This window comes from Aquarana catesbeiana, linkage group LG07, assembly GCF_042186555.1.
Source record: "Aquarana catesbeiana isolate 2022-GZ linkage group LG07, ASM4218655v1, whole genome shotgun sequence".
Taxonomy (NCBI): Eukaryota; Metazoa; Chordata; class Amphibia; order Anura; family Ranidae; genus Aquarana; species Aquarana catesbeiana.
This window is the reverse complement of record NC_133330.1, coordinates 220,579,905-220,601,403: the sequence shown is the minus strand read 5'-3', so window position 1 is coordinate 220,601,403 and position 21,499 is coordinate 220,579,905. Positions and strand designations below refer to the sequence as shown.

The 21,499-nt window shown below is 42.9% G+C and overlaps 1 protein-coding gene across 3 annotated transcripts in view; it reads right to left on the bottom strand.

Annotated features, from left to right (window-relative positions):
• The window catches only part of SLC44A3 (solute carrier family 44 member 3), a 225,516-nt gene that overhangs the window by 50,223 nt on the left and 153,794 nt on the right, over positions 1–21,499 (bottom strand). For all 3 annotated transcript variants that reach the window (XM_073593076.1, XM_073593073.1, XM_073593075.1), the window contains one exon: positions 9,594–9,677. In XM_073593076.1, coding sequence (XP_073449177.1) covers positions 9,594–9,677 — 84 coding nt within the window. The remainder of the gene's footprint in view (positions 1–9,593; positions 9,678–21,499) is intronic.

The following is a 21,499-nucleotide window of genomic DNA, read 5'->3' as shown; positions in this document are numbered from 1 at the left end:
GTTTTTTTCCCTTCTTTCTTTTTATTTCTTTATTTTCACCATCACCATGTGGTATTTATTATTAATTATTAATTAAGTATTAACACGGGATTTAAGCATTGGTTGAAAGGTTAATTATAGCGCAACATATTTTCACTTAACATTCTCTTAAAACTCACAAACTATTTACTATTTGCTAAAACCAATGGTCACTATTCTGTATGCCCACTCTTGGACCTCTCTGCTGTCTTTGATACAGTTGGTCACCCCTTCTCAAAAAAAAAAAAAAAAAAAAAAAAAAAACTCCACTCCTTTAGTCTCTGTGACTGTACTCTTCATTGGTTCTTAACCTCCCTATCCAACCACCCCATCAGTGTCACTTACAATTCTACCTCCTACTCGTCTCTTCCTTTTTTTCCTCGCGATCCCCCAAAGGTCTGTTCTTGGACCTCTCCTATTCTGAATCTACACCTCCTTACTGGGTCAGCCTCCCATGACTTTCAATACCTTTCCTATGCTGATGACATCCAAATCTCTCTACCCCTCAGCTCACTCCATCAGTCTCCTAAGGCATCATTAATTTACTGACAGACATATCTGGATGTGACACCAGGTCCTCAAACTCAATCTATCCAAAACCAAGCTCATATTATTTCTCCCCCCACATGCCACTTCTCCTGACTTCTCTGTCAAGATTAACACAAATATCAAACTGTCCCTACATGCCAGGGTGCTGGGTGTAATCTTGGTCTCTGAAATCTCCTTTCGGCCCCACATCCAACGACCAAAACTTGCCACCTCAACTTATGCAACATCTCCAAAATACGCCCCTTCTTAACTAATGACACCACAAGGCTTCTAACTCACTCCCTAGTAATCTCTCGCAACAACCATTGCAACTCCCTCTTCATTGTATTACCTTTACATAGATAATACCTTTACATCCCCCTTCAGGCCATCATGAATAATGCAGCCACACTCATCCATCCTACCAAATGTTTAGCGTCCTACACCCCTCTCTGCCAATCTCTACACTGCCTTCCACTCACCCAACAAATAATATTCAAAATACTAACAACTTACAAAGCCATTCACAACTCTGCCCTCAGCTATATCTCTAACCTCAAAATACCAACCAAATTGTTTCTTCCATGACCTCCTGCTCTCTAGATCCCTTGTCATCTCCTCCTTGCTTGCCTCAAGATTGACAGTAAATTGATAGTGCTATAAGTGCCTGCAATAAATACATAATGCAGCAGGACTGACTAATCATCCAAGTAAATCCACCACAGAATGGCTTCAGAAAAAGAAGATGCGTCTTTTGGAGTGGCCCAGTCAAAGCCCAGACCTTAACCCCATAGAGATGCTGTGGAATAACCTCAGGAGAGCCGTTCACATCAGACCTCCTACAAATGTGTCTGAGCTGAAGCAGTTTTGTACAGAGGAATGGTAAAAACAAATTCCTCCTGAACGTTGTGCAGGTCTGATCCAGAACTACCAAAAGCGTTTGCTTTAACCACTTGACCTCTGGAAGATTTACCCCATTTCATGACCAGGCCATTTTTTGCTAAACGGCACTGCATTACTTCAACTGACAATTGCGCGGTTGTGTGACACTGTACCCAAATAAAATGTATGTTCTATTTTTCCCCACAAATAGCGTTTTCTTTTGGTGGTATTTAATCACCACTGCATTTTTTTATTTTTTGCATTATAAACACTGCTGACAAAGGAGGTTTGACCAGATATAAACTCCAAAGCTCCACCAAATGTTTCCTCCAGAACTGTGAATGTTTAATGGGTGTGTTCAATAAAGACACAAGAAATTAGAATTGTTTGTGTTATCAGCTAAAGCAAATTGTGTCTGTCAATTGTTGTGGCTTAAATGAGGATCAGATCACATTTTATGGCAAATTACTGCAAAAAAACAGTCAGTCCAAGGGGTTCACATACTTTTTATTGCCACTGCACCTGTTCTACCTATAGAAGCATTACAATTCAAAACAACACAGGTAGATGTAAGCCCTTTACGGCTGTTTTGAACAGCAGCCGCATTTTAAAAACACAATTCAGGGTGCGGGGCTTCCTCCTTTAGAACAGTCTCATAACAAAAAGCTGTGTGCACAAGGTCTTGAATACACGGGCCATTTAGCTAATACAGAAAGCTGAACATGGGTCATGCTACATGTTCACCAATGCTGAGCCAACATGACTGCACGCTCACAGCATGAAATATTTACTCTGCTTATTAGCTCCAGAAAGTCAACTCTCACTTTGATAATGACATTTGTCATAATATTTCCAACAAAACCTAATGACAGAAAATTACTCCACTCCAGTGATCAGCAAGACACTGCAAAACACCTCAAATCAGCAAAACCATACACGGCTTCCAGCTCAAGCTGGCAAAGCAGATTTTCAAAAGTAAACTAGTTATTTGGCAGGCCACACATGAATATGACACTCACAGGTGCCCAGTAATAATATCACCATGATTGTAAGCAGGTCAATTATATTGTAATATATTGCATCTTACCAGTCCCTAAATGTGACAGCTGCATTCGTTTTTGTTTATTATTTCATTTTCACCTGATGATCCAGTCTATAGCACACTTAGGTTTGGTTCACACTGGGGCGACTTGGCAGGCGACTAGTTGCGCTCCATTCAGTGCAATGGAACCGTTCTAATCGGAGCGACAAGTCACTCTGTCTTAGAAAAAGGTTTCTGTACTACTTGGGGGCGACTTTCAGAGTAGCTTACATCGACTTCTATTACAGAAGTAGTTTGCAAGCCGTGCTGAAGTCGCGCTGTATGGGGCGACTTCAGTGTCGGGCAACTTTGAAGCCGCCCCAGTGTGAACCGAGCCTTAATGTCTTAGGATGTCTCTACGCTGGAAGGAGTAGCAACGACGACACCTTTGGACAGCAGCATTGCCAGTCTGGGGAGAGAGGGTTGTATTAGACTAATAAATTGAAGCTGAACTCCACTTAAAGTGGTTGTAAACTTCAGACATGAAATATGAGCAAAGCATATCCCTCTATAGTGTGTACTTGTCTCTATTAGGAGCACTAAGTGTCATTTATGTCTCCTGCTTTGTTCCTCTGCTATCAACATGAATCACTTCTGACAAGTTTTCCTGACACCAAGAGAAAAATGGTGACAGGGGAGGGACCTCCAGCAGATTGACGGTCTCAGCTCTGTTCCTGTGAGCTGTGTGAAGGGGGTGTGTCTCTTCCCTCCAATCAGCTCTCAGAGCTTTCCCCACTGAGCTCTACAAATCAGCTCTCCATCCCCTTTTTTCTGAACTTTTAGACAAGCTTTAAAAATTCAGAACTTTGAATGGATACAGAGAAGAGAATGCAGCAGATAAACAGGTACAACTTATGTAGAAGGCTTAGTTTCATCTCTGTGTATCACCTGAGGCCAGTCACTTCACTGGGTATATGTGAGGGTTTTCAACCACTGTAACACTTCATAAGCAGGTACATCAGTTTTTTTTCCTTTTGGGATAAAGGTTTTATATACTGTACATGAATAAAAGCTGACCATTGTAAGTGCCCCTGTCAGTGTTAAATGGTTGAGGTTTTTATTTTTACCTGGTAATCTTGCAAACAACACTTCATGTCCCCGGATGGCTATACTCACTCCTCCACTGTATCTATAAAAGGGAGCCATGGCTGTAACTTAGGCTGGACTTCATACATATTTGTCTTTGTTCATCTCCATTACATATGGGGTGATAGATTTAGTAGTTTACACATAACTTTGTTTCTGCTTCCAGTTCCAGTGACAAGGACACTGAGGGGAATTTATCACAACTGGAGCTGCCAGAATTTTGGGCGGATGTGCATCAGCTTCTATCTTTCATTTTCAAAGCATAACAGAACAAGCTGACGATAGAAGCTGACTGGTTGCCATGCACAGCTGCTCCAGTTTTCATAACCCCTCCCTTTGTATTTCTGGCAAAATCAACAGGTATTTTCTGTAATTGCTGTAAAGATTCTTAGCCTTAAAAATGAAAACGAATGCAGCCACTACATTGAACGAATGGTAAGCTGCAATATATTACCTTTTTGTTTTGGGGAGATTTTATAACTTTACATTCATTTAAAATGAACAACATACGTCTGTTGAGGATTTTATTGACATCACATGCACCGTGCCTGCACCCAGCACTTCTAGACTTATGCTGTGAAAGTGACACCTTTTCCAGATGTATAGCGACCGCCACTGGAACAGAGTTTTAACCAAGCAGGTGGATATATTTACCGTATATACTAGAGTTTAAGCCGACCCGAATATAAGCCGAGGCACCTAATTTTACCACAAAAAAAATGGGAAACTTATTGACTCGAGTATAAGCCCAGGGTGAGAAATGTGCAGCTACTGTAAGTGGAAAAGAGGGTCAACAATGCCCATTTGCATGCCTCACTGTGCCCATTTGCAGCCATAGGTCCCCTGAACTTCAAACTTGGTAGTTGAGGGTTCCTAGATGCCCCCCTAGCTGCAAAATTTGGGCTCTTTGGACCCAAAGGGTCCCGAAATGACATTGCTGCAGATGGACATCGTTGACCGACTTTGGGGCCCCGTATCTCGGGACCACTTGGTGCTAGGAACCCCAAATTTGGTGTGCAAACCCAGTGGAACTGGCACTACAACAAAGCTGGGGTTCCTAACACCAAGTGGCCCTGAGATACAGGCCCCAAAGTCGGTTCGGAAAATGTCAAGCACTTTTCTGCAGCAGAGAATGACATTTTCCAAACCGAATTTGGGGCCCATATCTCGGGGCCACTTGTTGCTAGGAACCCCAGCTTTGTATGTGTTATAGTGCTAGTTCCACTGGGTTTGCACACCAAATTTGGGGTTCCTAGCACCAAGTGGTCCCGAGATACGGGGCCCCAAAGTTGGTTCATAAAATGTCATTCTTTGCACCAGAAAAGTGCTTGACTCGAGTATAAGCCATGGGGGGGCACTTTCAGCACAAAAAAATGTGCTGAAAAACTCGGCTTATACTCGAGTATATACGGTACTGGACTTTTAAAACTACAGGAAGAATCTGACTAGTTTCTTGGGAAACATAGTAATAAATTGCACAAACGATAAAGATCAATATCCAGTAGTAATATTTCACGTATAACCAGTTGGGAGTTGTAGATTTTCATGTTAGCTGTCATTCTTTACTAAATAAAGTAATTCTACTATGTTTCACTGTGTTATAATACTATGTTACACAATCTCACCTGAAACAGCCTTACACATTTAGGCTTGGTTCACACTGGGGCGGCTTCAAAGTTGCCCGACTTTGAAGCCTCAACGTACAGCGCGACTTCAGCGCAGCTTGCAAATGACTTCTTTAATAATAAAAATGAAGTCGCCCCCAAGTAGTGCAGGTACCTTTTTCTGAGTCGCTCCGATTAGAGGGGTTCCACTGCATTGAATGAGGCGACTAAGTCGCCCCAGTGTAAACCGAGCCTTACAGTTTACATTTGATCCTCCGCAGATTTGTAAGTTTTCCCACTTCCAAAGAAATGAAGGGTCTATAATTTTTATCATATGTGTATTTTAAATGATAGAGACAGAATATCAACCATCCCATTCATCTTACATTGGAGGAAGGAAAGGAGGAAGTAGTATTTAATCAATTACATTCTATGAATGAATGGATCAGCAGCAGATCAATGCAAGGGATTTTACTTGGACTACTAAATTGTATTTTTTTGTAACCCTTTCACACCCTCCCATTCTGCACAACTGATCTCCAATCTTTCTTTATGATCAGTTTATTATTGCCTCATCTTGCACATTAACCTCCTTATCTCCATTCTCCCGCTTTATGTGACCTGTACATTAACCCCTTTCACCACCTCCTCCTCCCTATGGGTATGACCCATACATTATTGTATCTAGTACACCATTAACCAAGCTCTGTGTTTTAACCCCCTCAATACAAGCATGTTTCTTTATTAGAAAAAAAAGGGGCATAAATCAGACCTTGGTGTGTCTACTAGGGATGGGCGAGCATAAGTTCGGGCCGAGCTTTGGATGTCTGGATGTTCTGCGAACACCGAACAATATGCGGTGTTCGGGGCAAATTCGAAATCCGCCAGAACACTGTTAAAGTCTATGGGACACTAACATGAAAAATCAAAAGTGCTAATTTGAAAGGCTAATATGCAAGTTATTGTCATAAAAAGTGTTTGGGGACCCGGGTCCTGCCCCAGGGGACATGGATCAATGCAAACATTTTTTTTTAAAAACTGCCGTTTTTGCGGGAGCAGTGATTTTTTGAATGCTTAAAGTGAAACAATAAAATAAAATATTCCTTTAAATAATATTGCGCCTGGGGGTGTCTATAGTATGCCTGTAAAGTGGCGCATTTTTTTTCAGGCCCTTCCGGTCTGGTATGGAAATTAAGGGGAACCCTGCGCCAAAATTTTAAAAAAATGGCGTAGGGGTCCCCTCCAAAATCCATACCAGACCCTTATCTGAGCACGCAACTTGACAGGCCGCAGAAAAAGAGGGGGGGACGAGGGAGCGCCCCCACCCCTCCTGAACCGTACCAGGCCACATGCCCTCAACATGGGGAGGGTGCTTTGGGGTAGCCCCCCAAAGCACCTTGTCCCCATGTTGATGGGGACAAGGGTCTCATACCCACAACCCTTGCCCAGTGGTTGTGGGGTCTGCGGGCGAGGGGCTTATTGGAATCTGGAAGCCCCTTTTAACAAGGAGACCCCCAGATCCCGACCTCCACCCCTGTGTGAAATGGTAACGGGTACAAATGTACCCCTACCATTTCACAAAAAAGTGTCAAAATTTTAAAAACGGCAAGACACAGCTTGGGGACAAGTCCTTTATTAAAAAATAAAAACATAGGCATGGCATCAAAGGCGAAGCGTCACACAGCGGGAGCCTCCCATGGAGGCGGATCGGTGGAGGATTTTTTTTTCTTTTTTTCGGTCCGTCGGCGGATCGATATAAGAAGATGAATGGACATTGTGGGACATTTTTATTTTTTAATAAAGGACTTGTCCCCAAGCTATGTCTTGTGGTTTTTAACATTTTGACACTTTTTTTGTGAAATGGTACCCCATTACCATTTCACACGGGGGGGGCCTGGGATCTGGGGGTCCCCTTGTTAAAAGGGGCTTCCAGATTCCGATAAGCCCCCCGCCCGCAGACCCCCACAACCACCAGGCAAGGAATACGGGGATGAGGCCCTTGTCTCCATCAACATGGGGACAAGGTGCTTTGAGGGGCTACCCCAAAGCACCCTCCCCATGTTGAGGGCATGTGGCCTGGTACGGTTCAGGGGGGGGGGGGGGGGGGGAGTACTCTCATCCCTCCCTCTTTTCCTGCGGCCTGCCAGGTTGCGTGCTCGGATAAGTGTCTGGTATGGATTTTGGGGGGGACCCCTACGCCATTTTTTAAAAAATTTTGATGCAGGGTTCCCCTTAATTTCCATACCAGACCCGAAGGACCTGGTGTGGATTTTAGGGGGACCCCTACGCAAATTTTTTAAAAAATTTTGGTTCGGGGTTCCCCTTAACTACTTCAGCCCCAGAAGAATTTACCCCCTTCCTGACCAGAGCACTTTTTGCGATTCGGAACTGCGTCCTTTTTAATTGACAATTGTGTGGTCGTGCAACGTTGTACCCAAACAAAATTGATGTCCTTTTTTTCCCCACAAATAGAGCTTTCTTTTGGTGGTATTTGATCGCCTCTTCGGTTTTTATTTTTTGCGCTATAAACCAAAAAAGAGCGACAATTTTGAAAAGAAACGCATTATTTTTTACTTTTTGCTATAATAAAGGTCCCCCAAAAATTAAAAAAATATATTTTTTTCCTCAGTAAGGCTGATATGTATTCTACATATTTTTGGTAAAAAAAAGAAGAAAAAAAAAATCGCAATAAGCATACATTGATTGGTTTGCGCAAGTTATAGCGTCTACAAAATAGGGGATAGATTTATAGCATTTTTATTATTAATTTTTTTACTAGTAATGGCAGCGATCTGCGATTTTTATCGTGACTGCGACATTATGGCGGACACATCGGACAATTTTGACACATTTTTGGAACCATTGGCATTAAAACAGCGTTCAGTGCGATTAAAAATGCATTGATTACTGTAAAAATGTCACTGGCAGTGAAGGGGTTAACACTAAGGGGCGGTGAAGGGGTTAACTGTGTTCACTGGGAGGTGATTCTAACTGAAGGGGGATGGGACTAACTAGAGGAAGTGACGGATCGTGATTCCTAGCTAATAGGAACACATCATGTCAGAACAGAACAGGGAAGTGTGTGTTTACACACTCGTCCCTGTTCTGTGTCTCCTGCTCACGATCGCTCGTGGCCGGCGGTCATCGTGACTGTCGGCCACGAGCATCGGAACCCCCGCTATGCAGCGGGCGCACACACGCCTGCTATCCAGTTACGTGGTTATGTGGCTAGTTATGTATAGTTACGTGGCTTCGCGCAGGGGAGCCAACCTGCCACAGTAAAACTGCGGCTGATCCGGAAGCGGTTAATATTCATACCAGACCTGGGCCTGGTAATATTCATACCAGACCAGGGCCTGGTAATGGACTGGAGGGGGGATCCCATGCTCTTTTTTCAATGAGTTTTATCTATATTGCCGAGACCCGACAATTCACTACAGCCGTGATCAGTTTTAAATGACAATTTTTCCTTTAGAAATGTCATTTTGCTGTGGTACTGTTCTAAACACGGGAAAAATACGCCACTTTACAGGCATACTATAGACACTCCCAGGCACGATATTTAAAGGAATATTTCATATTTATTGTTTCACTGTAAGCATTAAAAAAAAATCACTGCTCCCGGAAAAACAGCCATTTAAAAAAAAAATTTTTGCATTGATACATGTCCCCTGGGGCAGGACCCGGGTCCCCAAACACTTTTTATGACAATAACTTGCACATAAGCCTTTAAAATGAACACCTTTGATTATTCATGTTCGTGTCCCATAGACTTTAATGGTGTTCGTGTGTTCTGCAGAATTTTTTGCCCGGGGGGGGGGGGGGGGAGGGGGGCTTCGGGGTGTTCGGCTCATCCCTAGTGTCTACCTTTAAAAAAGGGTCATTTTGGGGGTCGTCCTGGAATTTTTATTTGATTTGGTTTATAAAGTAAAGGAAACAAGTTTTTTTTTTTTTTTTTCAAAATGTTTGGTTTTTCCTTTTTATAGTAATAAACACAAATTTTAGTGATTATGAAATACCAAAGGAAAGCTCTAACTGTCTTAAAAATTATATAAAGTTAATTTGGGTTCAGTACTGCATGAACAAGTAATTGTCAGCCAAACTATTACTGCAGTGAAAAATGGCCTGGTAATGTTGCTGTCCTTATAAAAAATTACATTGTTTTTTGTGTTCTTTTTTATGGTTTATGGTCAGTTGTGTGTAATCGTCTTTTCTTCTGATCGTGTGAAATAATGAAGGGGTATACACAGGTTGGTTAACCACAATGTGTATAATTTGACAACTCTTTTTCAACCCCTCCTTCATTATTCTGTATACATTTTTGTAAGGTTTAATGTTCTCTTTAAATGAGATATCAGGTGTTCAGGGATGAAGACAGACAGCAAGTACTTTACCTGATTCAAGCACTTCAGCCATTTTTCATAGATCCAAAAGCAGCCAAAACAGCACTTTGACATACACCTGGTGCATGCATTGTCCTGGAAACAAATAGAAAGCAACATTTATTTGCATCATTCAGCACAGCACGCTACAAAAGACACAAAAGTCTTCATGACAAATACTAGCAAGGGCATTTTTTTCACACCCTTTTCCTGCCATGGTGGAACTGTTTTGAAAGTAGAGATAATGAAGTGAATGACTTTCCCACCAAGCAGAACATGCTTCTTTGGAAGGAAAACAACTGGTTCGACAGCTGCGAGAATCTGCAGAGCAATAACCTCTGTGGTCTCGCCAAACAGGAAATAGCATTGCCATCTATTAAACCAGAAATTCAATAATAGTGCTGTCCCTTCAATCAAAAGCAGATCACAAATTATGTACTAACATTTTCTCTGGTAAAGAACAAACAGGGGTGTATTTATGAAAAAAATGCATAGCTGTTGTGCATTAAAACTGCATGAGAACATATCTGAGCAAATAAGGCAAAATCAAATGTTCAGGCTGATGAGGCTCTGCAGATGGAGAATATGTATAGGTATGCATAATAAGTATGCTCCTCGTTTCCATCTAGTGGGCAGAATGTGGTATTTTCTGCATTCACACATTTGATCTGAAGTAATTAAGCTTTTAGAACATTTGATTTTGCCCTTTTGCACAGAATGAATTTAAACAAAGTTTAGATGGAAGAAAAGCTGTTTTTAAAAAAAATAAATACACCCCTTAGCAATATTGATGCAGGAACACTGCCTGCCCGCCGAGTATCTATATTTTCCATTTCTGGATCTCATGTACACACCCCCCGATGCCTTGCCAGGTAAATTCCCATAGCTGATGTTTTATTCTGTTTGATCCTGAATGACTTTAAAAAGTACACAGTGAATATGCAATCCAAGTTCCAGCCAAGTCTCTCCCTATCACTGTAGCCTTGTCCACCTAACTTATTCTAAAACATGAGAGGGAGACTGCAAAACATCAAAATCCTGCAACAACAGACTCCAATCCTCCCCAGGGACACTGCAAAAAGCCCTATAAATAGAACCGATATGACTGCAGAACTTAATTGTTTTACTTCTTATTTGCTGCAGCTAGGTTAAAATACCCTGTGCTAACAACATGCTGGAAAGCCAGTATGCAGCTCAACACAATGCACAACAATCCGAGTCTCCAGATCTTTGACGTACTCCTTGCTAGCGCTCCAATTAACCCCTCTCATGCTGCATTACTATAGTAAAACCTGAAGCCTAAATTACATGACACACTGTTGCATTACATTTAGATTTATGTACCATTTTTAATAAATCAAACCCTTGTACAGTATATTTAAATTAATTTTACACTTAAGGTAATTATAAAATGTTTTGATAAAGATGTCATGATGGCTAGACAGGCCAAGTTGGGTGCCGAAGCCCAGGAGCTCGCCTCCCCTCAAGTTCTGCACACGGATTAATAACTGGGTTGCATACCAGCGACTTGGAAAGATCTAGTGAGTTCAATGAGCAAAAGGTAAAGACAAGCAGCACACATACAACTGCATATGGTCTCAAGTGGGAGGTTGCCTGTGTGCGCTGCGTATCCTTACCGCTTGCTCATTAAACTCCCGGATGTTTCTGCATTTCTGGTGTGCAGCCTAGTGCTCTCCTCTTAAAAAACGGCGTCATGTTGGCTAGGTGCAATATGAAAAAAAATGCCTGCGTGTGATATTTCTGGCTTGAGGCTGTTCTGATCTCTACTATGCTTGATACTATACAAAAGGAATAAAACAAGCTAAAGTTAGGCCAAGAAAAATTTAAAAATGTCAATATTTTGTAAGTAATCCTTTGTGATTAACACAATTTAAGATTGAATATTGAAGACTAAGAGCAAAATTTATTCTCATTAAAAGGAGAAATCCAGCCTAAGCTTTTTAGGCTGGGCTACTCCTAAGGGTCACAGGAGTGCAATCCGTTTTGCACTCCTGTGACCCATTTTCAGCGGAGAGCAGTCTGAAGTCCGCTCTCCGCTGACATCACTCCCATCAGTTGAGGCAGCGCGTCGTCCAAGTCTGGATTCGCCAGCTGCCTTGATTGATGGCAGACTTAGCGAGCCACTGTGATGGCCTCTCCCCGCCTCTCCACAGCTCAGCGCTCCAATGAGCGTGGAGAAGCAGACCAGGAGCGATGCTGACTGACAGCATTGCTCTGCTCGGGGAGGAGTGAGAACCGAGCCATTGGTGGTGTTCGGTGGCTCGGTTCTCAGTGTAGAGATGCCAGGGGACAGCTGCAGCATCGGTCTGATGCTCCATCCACCGAGGCAAGTATGATTAAAAAAAAAAAAAAAAAAAAAACCCTACCTCTCTTTTAAACCTGCACTGAGAAATGATGTTGGAGAAAGTGAGAATCTAACTGGGTGCTTTGAGGCAATGCAGACAGTTCATTCCCCCTGTTTAACCACTTCCCGACCGGCGCACGCCGATGTACGTCGGCAGAATGGCACGGCTGGGCAAATGGGCGTACCTGTAAGTCCCATTTGAATTTCCCACCGTGCCATTGCGTGCGCGCCAGCTGGGAGCTCCGTGAGTCGGGTTGCGGGTCCCGCGGACTCGATCGCTGCGGGGATACCCGCGATCGCCTTACGGAGAGGACGAACGGGGAGATGCTGATGTAAACAAGCATCTCCCCGTTCTGCCTAGTGACAAGTGTCACTGATCACTGCTCCCCCTGTCATCGGGAGCAGAGATCAGTGACGTGTCACATCTAGCCCATCCCCCCTACAGTTAGAAAACACTCCCTAGTACTGACTTAACCCCTCCCCGCCCCCTAGTGGTTAACCCCTTCACTGCCAGTGTCACTTACACAGGAATCAATGCATTTTTATAGCACTGATTGCTGTACAAATGACAATGGTTCCAAAAATGTGTCAAAAATGTCCGATGTGTCTGCCATAATGTCGCAGTCACAATAAAAATCGCTGATCGCCGCCATTACTAGTAAAAAAAAAAATTATTAATAAAAATGCCATAAAACTATCCCCTATTTTGTAAATGCTATAACTTTTGCGCAAACCAATAATCGTTTATTGCGATTTTTTTTTACCAAAAATATGTAGAAAAATACATATTGGACTAAACTGAGGAAAAAAATGTTTTTTAATTATTTTTTGGGATATTTATTATAGCAAAAAGTAAAAAATAATGCTTTTTTTTTTCAAAATTGTCGCTATTTTTTGTTTATAGCGCAAAAGATAAAAACCGCAGAGGTGATCAAATACCACCAAAAGAAAGCTCTATTTGTGGGAAAAAAGAGACGTCAATTTTGTTTGGGAGCCACGTCGCACGACCGCGCAATTGTCAGTTAAAGCAACGCAGTGCCGAATCGCAAAAAGTGCTCTGGTCACTCTGGAAGGGGGTAAATTCTTCCGTGGCTGAAGTGGTTAATTACTGGCCCTTTTTTGATCCTAGAGGGGTAAACAGCAGGAATTCAACCGTTAAGGACAGTACTGGAAATCATCAAGTTGCTTTGTGGGGCCAGGACGGAGGTTTACCCTCTGTTAGACAAAATTAGACACTCTGGGATGCGGTATTGCTCATCTCTGAACAGTGGCATTTATTATCAGCTAAACTTGACAGATTTATCTTTTTCAATTTAAATTGTGACCATGTATTATATTAACTTGTCTCTAATGGAGTAAATCTCACTATAGAATAGATCAGGGTTCAAAATTTCAAGTCCTGAGCTACTAGCCATGCCTTAAGGGTTACTCGCCACCAGTTGCCCCACCCAACCCCTACCATGCCCCGCCCCTAAACACGCCCTCATAAATTATCTCCTGAAATGACACTTAAATGTTTTATGCAGAATTAAGTTACAAAAATAAATATGAACAACTCCATCAGTGCAGCCTCACCAGTACCCATCAATGCAGCCTCACCCGTGCCCATCAATGCAGCCTCCCCTGTGCCCCCCAATGCAGCCTCACCTGTGCCCATCATTGCAGCGTGACCAGTGCCCATCATTGCAGCGTGACCAGTGCCCACCAATGCAGCCTCACCTGTGCCCATCGTTGCAGCCTCACCTGTGCCCATCGTTGCAGCCTCACCTGTGCCCATCGTTGCAGCCTCACCTGTGCCCATCGTTGCAGCCTCACCTGTGCCCATCAATGCAGCCTCACCTGTGCCCATCAATGCAGCGTGACCAGTGCCCACCAATGCAGCCTCACCTGTGCCCATCACTGCAGTGTGACCTGCGCCCACCAATGCAGCCTCTCCTGTGCCCATCATTGCAGCGTGGCCACTGCCCACCAATGCAGCATGACCTGTGCAGAGGAAGAGAGAGGGCGGCCAGATCATCACAGAGTGGGGATCGCCCACTGTAATGCCCTGTACACACGGTCGGATTTTCCGACGGAAAATGTGTGATAGGACCTTGTTGTCGGAAATTCCGACCGTGTGTAGGCTCCACCACACATTTTCCATCGGAATTTCCGACACACAAAGTTTGAGAGCATGCTTTAAAATTTTCCGACAACAAAATCCGTTGTCGGAAATTCTGATCGTGTGTACACAAATCCGACGCACAAAGTGCCACGCGTGCTCAGAATAAATTAAGAGACAAAAGCTATTGGCTACTGCCCCGTTTAAAGTCCCGACGTACGTGTTTTACATCACTGCGTTCAGAACGATCGGATTTTCCGACAACTTTGTGTGACCGTGTGTATGCAAGACAAGTTTGAGCCAACGGAAAAAATCCATGGATTTTGTTGTCGGAATTTCCAATCAATGTCCGACCGTGTGTATGGGGCATAACAGCTTTCATTTGACTTGCCAGTCACACACAGTACTGCCTCCTAACCTGGCGCCAATGATAGACAGAACGCCGGTCCAATGCCGGGACATGTTCTGTCTGTCACAGGTGCTGGGTCAGAAGGCGGGACTGTGGGTGACCGCTATGGGTGGCAATTCAAATGAAAGCCATTACAGCAGGCAATCCCCGCACTGTGCTGATCGGGCCAGCTCGCCTCTTCCTCCCCTCTCTTACCATGGGCGATTGCTGGGAGAACGGCTCCCATTCAACCCCGCCTGCCAGCGGTGCTCGCCCCCTCGCTCCGAGGCAGCCCGCACTCGCCATAAAACATTTTCCACTTGCAAAATGCGGGAAGGCAAGTGGAATATTTGAGGGCTGGAATACGTGACATTTTCCTGTTATGCAGAAAGGAATCCCACATTACTACATTTTCTGTATAACGATGCCCTTATCACTATAAGTAATACAATATTGCCAACCGTCATTTTCTGTGTTGCTGTGCAATTTTCCTTGTCAAAAGAAGTTTATTGAGTATACAATGTTATAAAGATACATAAAGTAAGTTTACAAGGATCTATAAAGTAAGCTCATTGTTTTACAGTAGGGTTTATATAGGTAAATATCATGAAATTTCAAATATTAAACATTGGGTAAACCTAAATTAAAGATATATATCATTTCCTTAGTTACTTTTGTAGGTATTTAAATGATTTATGCTGTGCAATTTTCATTTGAATAGTTTATTAACCCTTGCTCCCTATTTCCAAATGACAAACAATGGCATTCCAAAGTCATGCTAGTCAGAAACAGAGTATGTTATAAAGTGTTCTATATCTTTCTTTTTCGACTCCAGTCTTTAAACACTTCCAACAGGTCATACTAATATTATTTTCTTTATTTACACTTTCATTGGTATATTGGAGAATTACCTCCAATAACTATCTTATTGCTTAGGAGGAGTTTGGGCTTTAATCATTTATACTGGCAATTAAAGAATGTAAAATGTAAGAGTCGACACAGTCATCAATAAGGAGAAAATATAAGACAGAGAAAGAATATAGAAGAGGAACATTAGGAAATAACCTGTTTGTCATCTAACATCTCTGAATCCAGAATCTAGGTATTTAAAAATCACCAAGAAGGCCTGAACTAGAACAGTCATGAACTAGACATGATTGTCTTATATGCAGATTATGCAGTAAAGAGATCACTGTAATCACTGTAACAGTCAATTAAAAAACTGTCAAGAGATGCACTGTACCTGTAAGGAGGCTATATATATATATATATATATATATATATATATATATATATATATATATATATATATATATTACTCTTTTGACTACGGAAAGGCTACCTATTATTTTATGCCTTACATAGGCAATATTTACTTTTTTTTTTTTTTTTACATCTGATAAAATGAACATAACCGACCGGAAAAGTTTGCTAAACACAATTTTGTAGGCCCTGTCCAAAAAGCAAACCAAGTGAGATAAGTTGAATAATACTTTCCTTACAAGACTGAAATTTGGGAATCTGTCTAGGTCTTTTAAAAGAGAAGTATGGGAATGGCGTTTTTTTATTATACTTACCTAGCTGGATGCAGTATCGGTCCAATGCTGCATCTGTCCCCCACTGGCTCTAACACTGAGAACCGAGCAATCGAACACCGCTGATTGCTCGGTCCTTACAGCTCCATGATATACGTGTGATGGACCCTCCACATAGAAAAGAGTGAAGGCTTACCAGAAGGATTGAACTCATAGGAACGTACGTTCAATGAGTCAATCTAGCATGTATCGCCAACAGGCAATCAAAAGGAAGGACCTCCCAACTGGATGGCGACAAAACTCCAAACATATCCAGACTCCTGACGGAACTATCTTTGAAATGGATGGCAAACCTTCCCATAGATCATCCCGAGCTCTGCAGGGGCGCCGCATCCGCTGCCACCACCGGCTCTCCCTCAGCTCAATCTCAGATTGAGCTGAGGGAGAGCTGGTGGTGGCAGCGGATGCGGCGCCTCTGCAGAGCTCGGGATGATCTATGGGAAGGTTTGCCATCCATTTCAAAGATAGTTCCGTCAGGAGTCTGGATATGTTTGGAGTTTTGTCGCCATCCAGTTGGGAGGTCCTTCCTTTTGATTGCCTGTTGGCGATACATGCTAGATTGACTCATTGAACGTACGTTCCTATGAGTTCAATCCTTCTGGTAAGCCTTCACTCTTTTCTATGTGGAGGGTCCATCACATGTATATCTCTGCATGCGTTATCCACGTGGTGAATAAGGAATTATATACCTTTTGGACTAACAGCAGTCTTTTGCAGTCTAGGAAATACCTGAGGAACATCAGAGACTTTACTTGTTAGTTTGTCAAACTTTTAATCAATTGTGGATCGACATAGACGTTTTTTCCTTCTCATAAATTTACATAAGTTACATCAATAAGCTTCTTAAAACTTATAGCGCTACACTTGTCTGTGCACTTTAATTTTGACAAAATCCTTATTTGTTGTGTGAGCTGCTGTTCTGTTGGGTAAGCGCAGGGTTAAACTTTTTTCTCCTTACAGCTCCATGAGCAGAGAGGTGGTGACTGTCAGCCAGTGGCTCTCTGTCCTGCCCCTCTGCACTCACTGGAGCGTTGAGCTGTGGAGGGGGCGGGATCGGCCGGCTCAGGCTCTCAGTGGGTTGCCAAGAGGCTAAGCCGAGTGCTGGTCCAGGAATGTGGGTGGATCCCGATCATATGGTTGTGATCTTTCCCGAGCTTGGACCCGCTCTGTGACTGTCACGGGAGTGCAGAACAAACTGCACTCCTGTGATCCACAGGAGAAGTACAGCTAAATGAGCTTTAGCTGTACTTCTCCTTTAAAGCAGCTCCAAGCCATCAGCAAAATGCACTGCTTCATTGCATATATTGGAGCACTTTTATCTGCCAAAAGATTTATCACTTTGTCCCCGCAGCCTTAAAATATGCACAGCCTTGCCGGACTGCAAAGCCAAAATGGTGACGTGACATTTTTGCAGTATAGTTAAAGCTGAAGTTTGGTTAAAAAAAATTCTATACAGTTTTAGTTACATTACTTACCTGTAATGAAAGATGTCCCCTGATGTGCAGGCTGCTGGATTCTATAGAAAGGTTTACTGCAGGGTGGCTTGTTCTCCTCCTCCTGCTGCTGAACTTCCGGCGCTGTGGGGTTACCAGCTTCGGGTCTTCAGGCTCAGCTGCACTAAAGATAATTCAATGGGGACACGTCCCCTCCTGCCCATTCCTCCATTGAGAAAAGTTCTTTCACTAACACATTGCCTGTAACATGATTTGTGAATGGGGAGAGTCTCACTAGTCACAGAATCGTGTTATAGGCAATGCATTCAGTAAAAGATCTTTTCTCAATGGAGGAAGAGGGAGCAGGTCTCCATCATATCATCTTTATAGCAGCTGAGCCCAAAGACCTTAACCCCTACAGCGCCCAACATTCAGTAGCAGAGAGAGGACATGGTAGCATTGCAGTCAACATTTCTACATAATCCAACTTACCTGCTACTGGTAAGTAATGTAACTAAAGCTGTCCACTGACTGGACAGTGAAGCAGACTGATAAGGCAGTCTGTCTTTTCCTGCTGTTAAAGGGACATTGTCTTGAGGGAAGTATGGGGACTGCCATTTCTGGCCTCCTAAAGAAAATGTTAGTTGCCCAGTTGTGTTTAACTTAAGTCCAAGACCCACGCAAACATGCTGTAAATTAGTGTCAGATTTCCTTATCTCTATACATGCCCTGCATGTACAATATCTCACAAAAGTGTGTACACCCTCACAATTTTGTAAATATTTTATTATATTCTTTCATGTGACAACACTGAAGAAATGACACTTTGCTACAATGTAGTGGCTGTACAGCTTATATAACAGTGTAAATTTGCTGTCCCCTCAAAATAACTCAGCACACAGCCATTATTTGTCTAAACCGCTGGCAACAACTGAGTACACCCCTAAGTGAAAATGTCCAAATTGGGCCCAAAGTGTCAATATTTTGTGTGGCCACCATTATTTTCCACAGAAAATCTCCTGTGCTTGGGGGCTTAGTCTATAGTTAAGTGGTGCGGCCAACCCTCTGGATAAAACAATGCCTGTGGTCTTGCTGCCCTCCTCAGAACAATGGGTATCCTTAAAACTGAAACATAAAAAGACCATTATTTTCCAGCACTGCCTTAACCCTCTTGGGCATGGCGTTCACCAGAGCTTCGCAGGTTGCCACTGGAGTTCTCTTCCACTTTTCCATGATGACATCACGGAGTTGGTGGATGTTAGAGACCTTGCGCTCCTCCACCTTCCATTTGAGGATGTACTACAGATGCTTAATAGGGTTTAGGTCTGGAGACATGCTTTCCCAGTCCATCACCTTTACCCTTAGCTTCTTTAGCAAGGCAGTGGTCGTCTTGGAGGTGTGTTTGGGGTTGTTATGTTGGAATACTGCCCTGCGGCCCAGCCACCGAAGGGAGGGGATCGTGCTCTGCTTCACAGTACATGTTGGCATTCATGGTTCCCTCAATGAACTGTAGCTCCCCAGTGTCGGCAGCACTCATGCAGCCCCAGACCATGACACTCCCACCACCATGCTTGACTGTAGGCAAGACACATATATCTTTGTACTCCTCACCAAGTTGCTACCACACACGCTTGACACCAACTGAACCAAATAAGTTTATCTTGGTCTCATCAGAGCACAGGACATGGTTCCAGTAATCCATGTCCTTAGTCTGCTTGTCTTCAGCAAACTGTTTTCAGACTTACTTGTGCATCATCTTTAGAAGAGGCTTAATTCTGTGACGCAGCCATGCAGACCAATTTGATGCAGTGAACGGCGCATGGTCTGAGCACTGACAGGCTGACCCCCCATCCTTTCAACCTCTGCAGCAATACTGGCAGCACTCATACTTCTATTTCCCAAAGACGAGCTCTGGATATGAAGCTGAGCACGTGCACTCAACTTCTTTGGTCTACCATGGCAAAGCCTGTTCTGAGTGGAACCTGTCCTGGTAAACCGCTGTATGGTCTTGGCCATCGTGCTACAGCTCAGTTTCAGGATCTTGGCAATCTTCTTATAGCCTAGGCCATCTTTATATAGAGCAACAATTCCTTTTTTTTTTCAGATCCTCAGAGTTCTTTGCCATGAGATGCCATGTTGAACTTCCAGTGACCAGTATGAGAGCATGAGAGCGATAACACCAAATTTTTACACACATGCTCCCCATTCACACCTGAGACCTTGTAACACTAACGAGTCTCATCAACCCAGGGAAGGAGGATGGCTAGTTGGGCCCAATTTGGACATTTTTACTTAGGGGTGTACTCACTTTTGTTTCCAGGGGTTTAAAGCTTAATGGCTGTGTGTTGAGTTACTTTGAGGGGACATCAAATTTACACTGTTATACAAGCTGTATACTCACTACTTTACATTGTAGCAAAGTGTAATTTCTTCAGTGTTGTCACTTGAAAAGATATAATAAAATTTTTACTAAAATGTGAGGGGTGTACTCAATTTCGTGAGATACTGTATATCAGCAACTTAGAGAACACTAAAGCCAATGTTTCAGCATAATAGCCAGGGAACTCTCATTCTCAAATCGAGTTTAGTAGTGGCAGCCTCCATGAACATGACAATCACAAAGAAAAATTCAAGGTATGGATATTTCATACCTAGCGTGGCATCACCATCCTACCTCTCCACCTCATCTTGGACCAATGTATATGTACTATACCTTGCCAATGGCCTTGCAAACTGGAAATCACTAGACACTGCTACTCCATCCAGTGATCTCCATTGCTTCCGGGTCCCACGTCAAGCGGCTGCTTTACTGCATTCTGGAAACTTAAGACTGAACCCTCAGCACAGGTACTATTCAGAGAATGCTTTCAATTGTGTGACTTAATGCAAAGCATTCTCTGAATGAATGAAGTGGATAGGCGGGGCAGTGACTTCACGCTATGTATACAAATATCTATACTTGGAATTCTTTAAGCATGTTTGTGTCAGAATATAAGCAGGCTTCCCTCTCCCCATCAGAGTTCTGCTGTACAGGGGATTTCAAGGCACTGATACCAAGTCAGTTTCAGATACTTACATCAGTTGCATTTAAAATCCTATTAAAGAAATAAATAATTTTCTTTATTGTGTTTACAGAGCCCCAGAACTTATATTATTTTAACAATTTGCTGGTTTAAAATGAGTTCAGTTCAAGGAGATGCATGCCACCTTGTGGACTTCCCTTTTATTTACTATTTACATGTTTAGTGAGTGCTGGGAGCGCAGTTCTTGCTAAACTCAAGGTGCTCTGACAGGAGAGAGGCACTCTACTATACAGCAGTTGCTCTGCTTGCCACTCCCCTCCACTGTCCATTCAAAGAACACTTTGTAATTTGTGAACAGTATCCCATAATACAAAGCCTTCTGTGATTGGATAAGAGGACAGGAGGTTCTGGCAGAGTGACTGCAAATTACTTTTTCAGTTTCAGGATCTGAGACGTAAAAGGTCCAGCGCCAGAGTACTGGAAATATAGCAACAGTGGCACTCCTGATGCTGAGTATGAATGTAAATAAATTAGGAGGCGGCATACAGCTTGTTGGACCTAACCACATTTAAGCCAGAACGATTTTAAAAGTGTGTAATTCTAGCATTTCTTTTTTAAGGCTGAACTCCGGGCTTGTAAAAAAAAAACGCTTTCCCTCTCTAAGCCACTCACAACCCCAGCCATACACTTGCAACCGCCACATACAATTCAGGGTTTAAAGCCTGATGACACTGAGGAAACACCTACAGGCCAGAGGTTCTGCGAGGTAAGGACAGCAATAAAGCCTGCTGGAACATGGAATTGGAAAAGTAATAGGGTAGTAATACAGCCTCTTCCTCAATTTCCCATTCCCCCCTCCCCCAGTAATAACAAGAATTTAATCATTGCAGTGTGAATGGAATCCCACCGCAAAGGTATTTTTTGTAATAGCCAGCTTTAGGCCTCATGCACACTTGAGCTCAAAAACACCTGTTTTATAGGCGTTTTACTTTTTTTATTTGCCTCTAAACACC